At 35.2% G+C, this 13,463-nt stretch overlaps 2 protein-coding genes and 2 long non-coding RNA genes across 6 annotated transcripts; 3 read left to right on the plus strand and 1 right to left on the minus strand.

The window, feature by feature from the left end:
- Window positions 1-363: 363 nt before the first annotated feature.
- On the minus strand, window positions 364-6,199 carry LOC136416993 (extended synaptotagmin-2-like). 3 transcript variants are annotated; one of them, XM_066402458.1, is made up of 9 exons: window positions 6,038-6,189; window positions 4,617-4,679; window positions 4,371-4,568; window positions 4,126-4,308; window positions 3,933-4,073; window positions 3,738-3,883; window positions 3,566-3,686; window positions 670-926; window positions 364-616 (listed from the first exon to the last, which is right to left on the minus strand). In XM_066402458.1, the coding sequence occupies exons 2-9, from the start codon at window positions 4,641-4,643 to the stop codon at window positions 448-450; spliced, it is 1,242 nt and encodes a 413-aa protein (XP_066258555.1). In that variant the 5' UTR covers window positions 4,644-4,679; window positions 6,038-6,189; the 3' UTR covers window positions 364-447. The 3 variants fall into 3 exon arrangements, with proteins under 3 accessions (XP_066258555.1, XP_066258556.1, XP_066258557.1); XM_066402459.1 differs by lacking the exons at window positions 364-616; window positions 670-926 and adding an exon at window positions 1,933-2,210 and having other exon boundaries at window positions 6,038-6,198; XM_066402460.1 differs by lacking the exons at window positions 364-616; window positions 670-926 and adding an exon at window positions 3,296-3,511 and having other exon boundaries at window positions 6,038-6,199.
- Window positions 6,200-6,827: 628 nt separating this feature from the next.
- Window positions 6,828-7,370, plus strand: LOC136417073 (uncharacterized). Its single transcript, XR_010752768.1, has 4 exons — window positions 6,828-6,971; window positions 7,029-7,068; window positions 7,137-7,217; window positions 7,271-7,370. It is a non-coding gene; the product is annotated as an uncharacterized lncRNA (long non-coding RNA).
- A 520-nt stretch (window positions 7,371-7,890) lies between these two features.
- LOC136417059 (uncharacterized) lies at window positions 7,891-8,282 on the plus strand. Its single transcript, XR_010752765.1, has 3 exons — window positions 7,891-7,979; window positions 8,044-8,083; window positions 8,136-8,282. It is a non-coding gene; the product is annotated as an uncharacterized lncRNA (long non-coding RNA).
- Window positions 8,283-8,531: 249 nt separating this feature from the next.
- LOC136417143 (uncharacterized) lies at window positions 8,532-10,255 on the plus strand. The gene is made up of 6 exons (XM_066402683.1): window positions 8,532-8,608; window positions 8,660-8,740; window positions 8,793-8,937; window positions 9,626-9,808; window positions 9,858-10,072; window positions 10,123-10,255. Exons 1-6 carry the CDS (start codon window positions 8,532-8,534, stop codon window positions 10,253-10,255), a joined length of 834 nt encoding a protein of 277 aa, XP_066258780.1.
- Window positions 10,256-13,463: the final 3,208 nt, after the last annotated feature.

The following is a 13,463-nucleotide window of genomic DNA, read 5'->3' on the forward strand; positions in this document are numbered from 1 at the left end:
TACCCATTGTCTTAATGCAATTATTTCACATAACTTATGCATTAAGCAATTCCAAATTTACAATTCTATTTTATACACATATCTCCTGTATCGTGATAAAAATCATTAGTACCTTAGCACCACTATGTGTTCTTATCTTATATACATATTAAAATGATCTAAAAAATTAAATATTAATACATACCGAATCTTCTTAAAAATAATATATAGTTCATTTTCTATCTTAAATTACTACATATTCCTGATCCATAACACTTAAATAATAATTACGACAAAACGTTAATAGTTCTTAGGTAAATTTATTTTAAAAAAGTTATGAAAAATAATTAAAATTTCTCCTAAAGTTCATTGAGGGCCTGAAACACATATTTGATATATCCCAAAAGATAAATATATTTATCTTTGGGATACTGTAACTGACATTGCTTAGATCTTCAAAGTTGGAGCTTAAGCTGAGCCAAGTGGTTCTGATATGAATTTCTCCGTGTTTGATCTTCTCCAATTGACACCACTAAGTAAACACATTAACTTCCATGATACTGTTATTAAAAACCGATTTGAACTCATTTTATCCAAAGAGGTCTCCTCTGTAAGAGTAGTTATTGGAATTCTAGTTCTAAAAAATATGAATGAATCCTCTTTTCTAAGATTATAATGCAAAAATCTTACTTTCCCAGCCACTCATCATCTCTTATATAGTCCTCATCCCAGAGTTTTATGAACAAGTATACCCCATTTATCTGCTCAATGATAAACTCGCACCAAAAATCCCATTTGGGATTTTCAGTTTGGGAAATAACTGGGGTTTTAAAATGTTGGTCCCCGACTCCAAGAATTGCATAGGGGTCTGAGGTGTGTTGCCCGCTTATGATGAAGTCTTTTTTCATCAAATTTCTAGCTTGCACTAGGTGGACTCTTAACACTCCCTTAAGTAAATTCATAAATTAGTCCATAAATATGTATACAGGGTGTCCTACAAATATGGGCCTCTATCCGTGTCTTGACAACTATGACTAGGAAAATATTGAAACTTGGGTGTCATACTAAAGTGGAGGTGATCTATTGATTAAAAATATTTTCATGAAAATACCACTTATGTATAACCCTGTATATTATATCAAATTTTGATTCTGTGAAACATTAGGAACATTTTTCATGTATAATATTCTATACCTAATTTTTACGGTTTACTTATAATACAGGATGTTCTATTTAAAATAAGCAAGTTGACATTCATTTCCGGTATAACCGAAAGCGGTATTTTCATGAAAATATTTTTAATTAATAAATCACGTCCACTTTAGTATGATATCTAAGTTTCAATTTTTTCCTAGTCAGAGTTTTCAAAATACGGATAGAGGCCCATATTCGTGGGACACCCTGTATGTACCAATTTTTTGGTAGGCATGTAAATGAAAAATTATTTTTTATCTCGAAAACGGCAACTTGAGCAACAAAACACTTAGAAGCCTTTTTTGGTTAATCACTGATGGAATATTAAAAAAATATATTCGTATTAAAAAAAGTCAGTGGTGTACCTTTTTTTTCATAAAAAATATCGCGTTGAATAGGCGCATGGACGTCACTGATGTAGATGAAAATATTATATTCTGCCTACTCCAGAACATGCACATTTATCGCGCCATAGCGTTTCCTTAGTTTCATATTCATATCCTAGACCGTTTTTGGAATTATTTTAAAAATATAAAAAAAAATAAATTAAACAATCTGTGTCGTGGGAACGAAGCAATTTCAGACCTATATAACTTTACTCAATCTAAATACAATAAAACTCCGGTTATTAAAATTAACGTGGGGGGACATCCTCCTCAGATAATTGAAAATTCGGATAATTCGGATTTATTTTTTACTCATTCAAAAAGTAAACATCAATACTTTAAACGATTTATTAACCTTTTTAACATGTAAATAAGTATATTATAAAACAGTGAAATAGGTATCTATGTACTCCGGTTTCATATTGCCTCTTCTTTTTCTCACTATAATGTTTTTTCAGATATTAATGTAGAAAGGATTTCCACCATGGTTTCCGCTGGTTGTTGCTCGATATACCTCAAAATTTCTGTCAAAGAAGAAAAACATTGATCAAAGATTTCAGTGGGAGATTGTTCATCCACCGCTTCGTCATAGTCATCGTCATCCTCATTGTCATTCTTGTCATCCACATTGTCATCTGATTTTTCGGATTCCTGAAAGGCATTCGTTATTTCTTCAATACTCATTTCCTCTTCTAAATCATCTGCTGTAACCCATTCAACAACATCTTGTCTTGTCACTTTTCGCAATCTTTTAATTTTTTTGATTAATTCCAATAAACTTTTTTCTTATTCTTCTGTCTTGCTGTTCAAATTTGAACAGGGTATTTCTCCACGGCTTCTCAATTTCAAAGCTAATTCATTCAACGGAGTATCGTCTCTACTGTTATTATTAATTTTTTTACGCTTGTTTTGCTCCATTATAATGCGGCAAACGAAAATTCAAACATAGCAGAACCAGAACTATCAGAAATTCCGCTCAAATAAATTATGTGAGTATACTTCCCCGTAGTTGACGCAATAACGCACTTAATTCATATAAATTTACATGTTAAAAAAATCAAAAAACATAAATAGGGAAACCCCAAATACGGACCAGGGGGTTTCCCCACGGTCCCAACGAATTTAAATGGAAAGATGTACATACATATTTTATACATCTGACTCATCATTGCACGACTGGTATCCAACAAGGACGAAGCCGATGAAGAAAGAAGCGTTCAGACGGACAGAAGAACCCCATGTCGACAGGGAAATTCACGCTAAAGATCCGGAAGGAATCTTCGACTCACCTCCTGTGAGAGGCAAAAAGGCCTAGAGAGATGGCAGAGTAAAAAGCGATAATCCCACTTGACTCTGAAATCTGATGCCAAAAACACCAGCAGCCCAAAAGCGCGATCGAGGACTTCGGGCATGGGTGCGAAATCCTTTGCAAACATCAGGTTTTTTTATGAATGAAACCCCACACAGGCTGGTAGTACGGACTCCAGTACCGTTTTTCTGTCAAGATTTTTATCCTTGGGGTTGCGTCCCCCAAAAGAAATACATATTTTAGAAGCCGGATTAATACAGACCATAGACGCGTGTACCTCGGATAATCAAGGTCTTGGATTCTTAGATTGGCTTAGTTAATTCGGAATTCCGGATAATCGCGACTCAGATAATCGGGGTTCTACTGTACTTGTTTTTATTAGCCCTACATTCCCTGAAAGTTTGTCGGTATGTTTATGAAACACCCTATATATAAACAATCTTTATTGCTTCGGAAAACAGCTATTGACCAAACTGATCTTTTTGCTCATTACTAATTTTAAGTGATTGAACATTATTAGAACCCAAAGGTGTAATACGCCCCTGGAAGTGTTCCAACATGGCGGTCGACGGAAAAGGGAAGCAAGATCGTTTTTCTCTCTTGTTAAGTAAAATGGTTTCATTTGGTTCCGTTGAATGTCCGTCTGTTATTATTATTAGTGAGTAATTAGTCGTATTGTGTCTCGATTTTTCTTTACCTTAGGTCTAAGAAATTGAATGTGTTCCTTGGACACAAGTTTGCTTAACTGAATGAGATATTTGTTTGGCAAAACTATAGTGGAGCATATGATGTCCAGTACAGCTGTCTTTAGAATATAACTGAAATTAAAAGCGGCTTACTACTTGTCTTAACAGGGAGTATGAACTTACTTGAACAATGGTAGCTCCAAGATACCAGCGAATCCATTCAGGCTGAAGTTCACTTCTGGAGGATTTAAGAAAAAAATCTGGCAACCTCCCACTAAGGGAAATTGGTCGATTAGGGGTTTAAGGATCATCCTTAGTCTCCCATACATCTGTAAATCAGTGAGATACATTTTTGTGTATATTTTTTTTTGTTTTTACTTGAAAATCTTTCAGGCTTGCCGCGAATTTACTGAATTTGACCATAATATCGCAATTTCCATCATACAATACGTCCATGTCTAGGATAATCTCATCTTCGATTCCGTTTTTTAACACCTCAAGGCGTCCCACTCGAAATGGCTTTGAAATTATTTAATTACAACACCAAATGAAACTTTTCACGATAACTTACCACAGACCCTACAATCAGCTTTTCCACTGTAAGCCCTGAAAAACCATATTTTCCAGCTTTCTTATTCAGCCCTTTTTCCAGTGACTTCTTGATAAAATTATGAACATAGTTGTTCACATTATTCCACAACCGCTTAATAATCTCATTGACCCATTCGTCTTTTTCTAAATGCCGACGTTGCATCTGCAAGCAGGAAGTCCCAGCGACCAAATTAAAGAAACTAGGGCAATTAGTATGGATAATACCCATGAAGGTAAGCCATCAATCGCATCCAAAACCACATCTTTTTCAGCTTTGTTGGCCAGGTCCCTGATAAAATCCTTTTTACGGGTCAATCGTTTTGTTTTGATGTGCCTGACCACTATTAGGACTATGGGGAGAATTACCCAGGCCAGGGCATAGCGGAAGTACCCAAGGAAATAGCATAAATACAAAAGGGAGATCTGACATTTTAATAGTTGTTATGTGCATTTCTACTTGTAAGTACTTACCTGGATTATTAAGTTTGTATTAGTCATAGTTAAGCATTTAGGAGGATCCTTTTGAATATATTGCTGTAAGTGTTTCAAATCATATTAGGTGTACAACTTTGCTTCCGCCGTTTTTGAATAGATGTATGTAGCGGTAAGTAATGATCGAAATAAATAACCCCATGTGGGCATGCAGGAGCCTTGGGCACCTGTTAACATAACCTCATAAAAATATTAGTCTATTTGTGTCTTCATCATAAAGTTATTCGCAATTGAAAATGTCAGTGTACGAGCCAAATTCTCGTCATTTGCGGGAGGTTTTACTTTTCTGCTTCAATATGAAGAAATCTGCTGCTGAGGCTCATCGAATGCTCTCAGATACTTATGGGGAAGCCACTATTAGTGAAAGGACATGTCGTGAGTGGTTTCAGCGCTTCAAGAACGGTGATTTTCACGTCGAAGACCAACATAGCGGTGGAAGAAAGAAGGTTTTCCAAGATGCGAACTTGGAAGCATTACTTGACGAAGACTCGTGTCAAAGTCAACAAGAATTGGCACAATCATTGGGAGTGACTCAACAAACAATCTCAAAACGCCTCAAAGACATGGGAATGATTCAGAAGCAAGGATATTGGGTGCCGTACGAGTTGAAACCAAGAGATATTGACAGGCGTCTGTTCGCTTGTGAACAGTTGCTTGCAAGGCAAAGACGGAAGGGATTTCTGCATCGTATTGTGACTGGGGACGAGAAATGGGTTCATTACGATAATCCCAAACGCAAAAAGACTTGGGGATATCCCGGCCATGCTTCCACGTCGACGGCCAAACCGTCTATTCATGGTTCCAAAATCATGCTCTGTATTTGGTGGGATCAACTCGGCGTAATATATTATGAGCTGTTACAACCAACTGAAACAATCACAGGTGCTCTTTATCGAACCCAATTAATGCGTTTGAGCCGAGCATTGAAAAAGAAACGGCTGCAATACAACGAGAGACATGATAAAGTGATTTTGCAGCACGATAATGCTCGACCCCATGTTGCGCAAGTGGTCAAGAAATACTTGGAAACATTGAAATGGGAAGTCCTACCCCACCCGCCATATTCTCCTGACCTAGCTCCTTCTGATTATCACTTGTTTCGATCCATGGCACATGGGCTAGCTGACCAACACTTCCGGTCTTATGAAGAAGTAAGAAATTGGATAGAATCGTGGATCGCTTCAAAAGATGTCCAATTTTTTCAACACGGGATTCGTATGCTGCCCGAAAGATGGGAGAAAGTAGTGGCCAGCGATGGACAATACTTTGGATCCTAAAGGTATAATTAGTTTTTTACAATAAAATCGCGAAATTCGGAAAAAAAACGGCGGAAGCAAAGTTGTACACCTAATAGTTTAACACGTTATATGTATATAGCGGGTTCTTAAATATTTACATACCTTGTAATATAAAATGAGAGAGAATTATGACTAAAATTCCTCCTAAAATGGTCCACAATAATAGATAGTGGTAGATAGTAATCATTCCCGTTTAGTACTAAATTATAATGCCTCGCTTAATCTTTGATTAGCTTCCTATCTATGGAACTGTTTGATTAATTTCCTATACGAAAATGCGAATTACGAATCACCACTACTTACCGATTACACATGCATAAGATTATATTCTTATCTTGCCTATCTTTATTCACCATTTAGTTAGAATACTGTCATTTACTATTTAGCTAGAATGTTTTGATTCACCATTTTGTCCTGAAATGAACAATTGACTTTTACAATTTTAATTAAAACCACCAAAATTTGTTAAAGATTGCACACAACTTCATGGTTATAATCAAAGAAGGTTGCGTGATCGATCCTTTTTATACGCTAAACAAATAAAGCCAGATATCGATCCAGCTACGCCTCAGTCAGAGTCTAGGAATCAGTTTTTTTTCCAAATTGTCTTAACGTGCAGCATTATTTATCTCGGAGCGCACGCATAAAGTAGTACTTTTAGCCTTTAGGAATAAAAGTGGTTTCATGACCTCACGGCTAACGTTGTGGGACTCCGTCGACTCGTGTAGTAATTAAATAATATTGCCTGTTTTAATGTCTAATAATGTCAAATAGAGATTTTTGTGAAATAACGTTATTATCAAATTCACCGAACTGAACTTTTTATCAGATTAGGATATAAACTAAATACAGCAAAATAAGTGGATGCTTCATTTCATTCATCGAGGAGCAGAACTCCATTTTTATTAATTTTATAGATTGTAATAATTACACTGTAAATCAGCATGAATAATTCAGATTCGTTATTTTATAGTATCTTCATTCAAAAGTTGAAACGTTTATTGCGATGGTCTTATCCGCATTGTGGGCGATAGTGGTAAGCTTGGTTTGTACACATCTTTGCCGCAATTTCAGGAATTTTTGTATATTGCAGTTTCTACTAGCAGGAGTTACTCAAGGACAACAAATCCCATGTAAGTCTCTTCATTAGGATCAAACAGATATTTGATTTAGATCCATTTAGTGAAATCTTTCTCCTTAGGGCAAGTAGTTAATGCCACGATTCAGGCTGCAGCTCAAGCTGCTCAGGTTATTGCCACGTCTTTTATAAATGGGCTAACTGGTAAAAATTCAATAACTTATCTTCATATCATAACTGTATGATCTTTAATTTAGGTGGACAGCCTCCTCCACTTGCCTCTGGATGACTCCCTTGATGGATTTGAATTATGAGATATTTATTTTTATTGTAAATGGAGTTTTATCAGTATTAAAATGTGTCAATCTAAAACTTATTTGTTTTATTTTTGTCTCTTTGTTGTATTGGAATTGATACGACTACAGGAAGTTGTTCATTGGCAAATTTAATTAAGGAATTATCTTGTTGAAGATTTGACATTAAGGGGATTTAATTCGGAGTAATTATTCGTGAGGATTAATATAAATATACCGAAAAAGGCAGTTTAAAGCTTAAAAAATTCTAGCTAAAAAGAAATTGCACTACAAATTCTTCACAATGTGGTGAATGATTATTGCTAGTTAAGCGTGATTCGACGTCAGAGTCAATTTTGATCAACTGAAATTTCACGAAAAGAATTTTCAATTGATATACTCATACAAATGAATACCATAACACCATAATTTAACAATAAAATTACTCTTGGGCATCAAATTATCATTTATAACTATTCCAGGTCCAATTTATGGTATTAATTATGTTTTTAATACATTTTTATAAAGAGGAAATGACCTTGCAGGATTTCATTTGAACAAATTTTATTACATAACATTATTAACATATAAATATTCAAAAATTCCATCATAATCATCATTGCAAAGCTGCTTCCCATTAACTATGGCATTTAGAACTTTATGGCTCGTGTTGGTGAGTGTTGGGTCTTAAAGTCTCCATAGTATTTAGGCATGTAATGCCTATATTTTCATTGTAGGTTTTGTTAGCAGCAGTAGTCCAGACACAGCAAATATCATGTAAAGTATATATGGGTGTTAGTGTGTTGGGGTATTTACAAAGACTTTTTAGGCCCCTTTTTCAACGCCACAGTCCAAGCCGCATCTCAGGCAGCCAATGCCATTGCATCAGCTTTTGCGAATGGTTTAAACGGTGGACAACCGGCAAATCCTTCAGGATAAATAAAATGTAAACATTAAATTCATTTTAAACATGGAACATACTCGTCGTTTTATTTTTCTGCCTTTCTCTAACGAAATATCGACTAAACAACATTGCAGGAGGCCCATTTTCTCATATTTCTTCATTCCATCGACATCAGTCTTGATAGTCAAAAGACCATACATCGACCTATTAAAGACATACACCCAGATTTCAAAGTATTACAACTGGAGAAGCGAATCGTGGAGTCTTCAACACATAACATTGCAAAAACTGGTGGCTTTTTCTTAGGACGATATTGAGAAGATGCTGAAGAAAAAGAGGTTTATTAATCTAGAGAAGGCACTATCCGAATCAACATGCAAAGGACTAGAGACCAATGCGTAAGCTTTGAACCATGATAATCCCTCTTAGACTTTCCTGAATAAATTTAGAAATCTTGCTGAGAAAGAAGAACTGGATGTGATCAAAAAAGGGATCATTCCATTGAAACATAAAGATGTACAGCATGTTTTGTAGGTTTCAGATTTAAAGGAAATGTATGTTTATATGCAGATTTTTTTATAGTGCAGAAAAGCAGGTTCCTAAATCCAAAATGTATACGGATTTCTTCAAAAGAAAAACAACTAGAGCTGCGATTTGGAGAACATTACCACCTTTATCTATGGAGGAAATGGATTTAAATCAAAAGGCGGATGCTATAACTGAAAAGGTATGATGTGGTGTTTAATATAATAGTGCTGGTGGGATGATAAATTAAAAATGTTAATGAAAAGAAAAGTTACGTTAAGAATTCTCGATGATATGGTGGATGAAATTTTGCGTATAAGACCATTTGATAACCTTTTCTAAGTAGATGCGATAATTGTTTAAAAACTATGTTCCAATCTTCTGTGATATATAGAAACATCATGTTTATATGTATATTCGTGAAATATATGAGAAAAACAATTTCTTAAACTATGAATATATTTATCAAGAATTTGTAAAAATTCTTGATGCTATGGTGAATAAAAATTATTGTGGCGATTTATATGAAATTATAGTGTGTTTAAAGGGTACCTTTAGGTTATACTTGAATTGAAGCAATAAAGAAATAATAAGAATACAAACCTAAAATATGAACATTTGTTCGACTTTATCCTTTCAAAAGCCAATTACTCTAAAACCGATAAAAGATAGTTATAGGAACGTGTAATAAGGTCTTTAGGAGGTTATTGTGTGTATTAATACTCTTATAGGAGATGTATTATTAGTTCTTATTACTGGTAGGGTCATAGCATTCATTATTTATAGGGTGTTATATGAAAAATAATTGAGTTTACTTTTAGAACTCACTTTAAAAAGCATTGAAAATGTGCAAATTTTAATTCTTGTGCTACTCTAAAAAGTTATTTTAGATAGCCACAGACTTCATAAATTGGTTGAGAGACCTCGGGGGGGAAGAAGAGGTCTCCCTAAGCGTACCAACAGTGATCGAAATGTTCGAAATCCAAACAAATTCTGCCACTTCCTTGAAAGCCAACCTTAAAGAACTGCCATCGTCACCTAGAAAGGTTGATGAGCTTCAAAATGAACCCGAGGTCTGTGATTTCTCATCTATATTCTATAATTTCCTAATAAAATTTTCAGAAAGCAAAGCGCTCAGTCGAACATAAAGGAATCATGAAGAGTGCTAAGGCCAATAAAAAAGCAACCATCTACACGGCTTCTGGGACTCATCTGACCCGTAATGTTCCAATGAGGCCTTCCGCTGAGACCTACCCTAGAAAATGGATCATTAATGATCCCACGCATGAGAAGTTAGCCAGTATGGCTGCAGTGTGGCAGGGAATCACTCATTTGAAGTAAAATTTGGATGTTAGGAAATTTAGAGTCTTTAAGAGTTTTTTTATAGATCTACCAAAGCTTTTTGCAAGTTCCTAATCGAAAACCCCGAGATTAAGCCACCGAAATATCTGAACGATCTCGGAATGCTGGACAGGAAGACTTTGAAGGAGGAGAAGAGATCCTCGGGTGATACGTCTTAAGACCTGATAAACCGATTTAAATAAAGTCTTCAGCGTCGGAAGCTCAGGGGGCATCTCCCTAAGCTAAAAAAATAAAATAGGGGAGCAAACAACACGATCCACCTTTCCCTCAGGAGTTTATTTAAATCCGTCTATAACTGACGTCATCATCCTGGTCCAAGAAAGCCTTATTGATATGTTATGCCAGTTGGAAACAATCCCGATTTCAGTTGCATCGATTTGTTTTCGTAATCCCGTTTTTGAAGAACAACCAGGAAGTGCGAGCAATTTCGGTTATGATTTTGTTGTTTATTAAGAGCTCGCTGAAGTATATCTAGGCCTAAACAGCCCGAATGCAAATAGCATTCTCTTGACTTATCAAAACAAACATAATTATGTAGGCCAGATTGTAGAGTCGTAAATACACGAGTATTAGTTGGACTCTGTTCTGTTTTGTCAATAAAAGTGCGTGCATCTAATGGATTGCTGATCGCTTTTAAAGCTGCTCCTCAGAAATTTGGGATTCGTATGTATCTGCGTCAATTGGCACAGGAGCCCCAGGCTGATTTATCAGTCGGCGCAGGTAGAACATACACATCACTAAGCAAACTAATAATAAGTTTAAACAAACCAAATTTCGGTAAAGAAAGGCTGATGCTTCCTCAAATTCTTTCTGTTTGTGTCTATTACTGCGCTTGTTTGTCTTCGTTTGTCTAAATAGAAGCCACTTTGGAAAAAGCATTTTCAATACTGTTCGGCTTTGCCCTGGCTGTTTACATATTCATGATGCATTACAATAACATCTATACTCTTTTTCGGTTTGAGTGCTGGTTTTCGAAAGGTCGATTGTTTTTCGGGGATCTAGGTCAGCGGACATTTGTTTCCGAACTAACTGCATTCGCTTTGAATTTAGTTTGCTTCATTATCGAGGCCAAAATTGCTCGGAAACTGATAAAGATCGCCACATTAGTAGGAGAACGCACTGTGGAATTGCTCGTTTAATTGGAAGGTCACAATATTCAACAATATACAGGGCGTCTCAAATTCGACCTTCACCGTCGGGATCTCGGAAACTGGGGTAGATACGAAGAAATTTAAACGGGGGCGAAATTGCGTAATTTAGCGCTTGCCGTTGACAAAATTTGAATTTTCCAAGTACTGCCGAAGGCAGAAAAAAACCGAAGATTTCATTTCTATTTTTTTAGCGTCTTTTGGCAAAGAAGACCAAACCACATCTTCATTGCGACTTTTTCTCGGCTACACGATGACGCTATCAGATTTGTCATCCGACTATTTTTCTGTCGAAAAATCCATAAGAAAACATAAAGTCGATGGTGGTGGCCGAAAGACGAAAGGTCGGATGGCAAAACTAAAAACGTCATCGTGTAGCTGAGAAAAAGCGACAATGAAAATGTGCTTGTGGTTTTGCGCTTCTTTGTCTCTAAATAACGCTAAAAAAATAAAAACGAAATCTCCAATTTTTCACTTTTTTAGATATCTTCCAATATATTCGGAAAAATCAAATTTCAAAAACGGTATTTGGTTAAGTGCTGAATTACTCAATTTTATCCCCATTTAAACTTCTTCATATCTCCTCTATTTTTCGAGATCTGTATGGTGAGAGTCGAAATTTGAAATGTCCTGTATAGGGTGTCCTATGGAAAAAATCGAGCTTGCGTGGTTTAAAGAAGATCACTCCAGAAACTTTTAATAGCGCTAAAAACTTGCTCTTTTATCCCTGATATTACTCGAAAACTGAAAAACATTCTATAACAGGGGTCCTCAAACTTTTTAGAGCCGCATGGGAATTTACAGGGTGCTTCAAAAGTACGGGTCCCTACTTCAGGGGCGTATTCTACACATTAATACAAGATCAAATTTTAAGTACTTTGTTTCCTAAATCGTTTCTCAACAGGGTTATGACGATTTAATGGTGGGGCCGATAAAGTGGTTTTTTGACCCTAATTGATGAACAGGGAGTCATGAAGTGTTGAAATTTGGCAGGTAGCCATAAAATTGTATCTGGAATGTTTTTACAAAAATACAATTTTTAAATAATCAATGGTGTGACATTTGCGAGAAAGAAGGGGGAACATGCTTATTTTTTGATAGACCTTTTTTTGTAATATAAAATTTTCACATGAAAAGGTCATATTCGTAAAAAGCAACCTTTTTTACAATAAAAAGGTACTCTTTCTCGAATTCATTTAAACTTAGCGTTTTCCCCTCGGAAAATGGGGTTTAAAAAATCATTTCAAAAATTTTATATTACAAAAAAAGTTCTATCAAAAATTAAGCATGTGTACCTCCCCAAAACCGTTTTACCAGTTTTCCGCGACTTAACCATCGCACTTCAGTATGGTACAATAAACCTCCATACTTAGATTAAATGCAAGAAAACTGTCTACGATTCATCCAACTTTTCTCATAAAATTTATTGAAGAAACGACGATAAATATCACGTGCTTTAATTTAAACATTTTTCCATATAAAGCCTGTTGATTAAAAATTTTTTATACGCTTTTATGTGGCATTAATGTTTAATATAATTAATATTAATATAATTATATATATATATATATATAATATTTTATATAATATATATATAATAAAATAATTAATCGTGAATTATTTGAAAATCAATTTGACCGTGGGCCACACGGACGAGGGTTGTAGTTTGGCGACTCGTGTTCTATAGGATCCTATACAATATCCTACAAAAATACAATATCCTATACAAAAGACCTACAAATAAATGAATCCTAATGAGTAGCAAATTCCAATGACGACTTAATACGCAAGTCATCCTGTATAAAGAAGTAGAGTTTTAGCGTTTCAAACTTGCGCAAAAATTACCCAATCTTTAAATCTCGTACAAATTACGGATTTTTGCTAAGCGGCTTTAAAGTGCAACGTTATTTACCTCAAAACACGCACATAAAGCGCTATTTTTAGGCCTAGGAGTAAAAGTAGTTTCATTAATTCACCGTTACCGTCGTGGTAGTGCAATGCTAAATCGATTGCCGTATCGCAGGGACGACTCATGTAACAATTACATAACATTATCTATTTTCCTAGTAATATCTAACAGACTTTTGTGAAATTGTGATATAACAAAATTTAATGAACATTTAAGGATTTACGACATAAAGTTTATTTATGATACAAATAATAAAAAAATTATATAGGGCTTAACAGTTATATCTCTAAGAGCAACTTGCATTATGCT

The sequence above is a fragment of the Euwallacea similis genome, chromosome 26, assembly GCF_039881205.1.
Source record: "Euwallacea similis isolate ESF13 chromosome 26, ESF131.1, whole genome shotgun sequence".
NCBI classification, from domain to species: Eukaryota; Metazoa; Arthropoda; class Insecta; order Coleoptera; family Curculionidae; genus Euwallacea; species Euwallacea similis.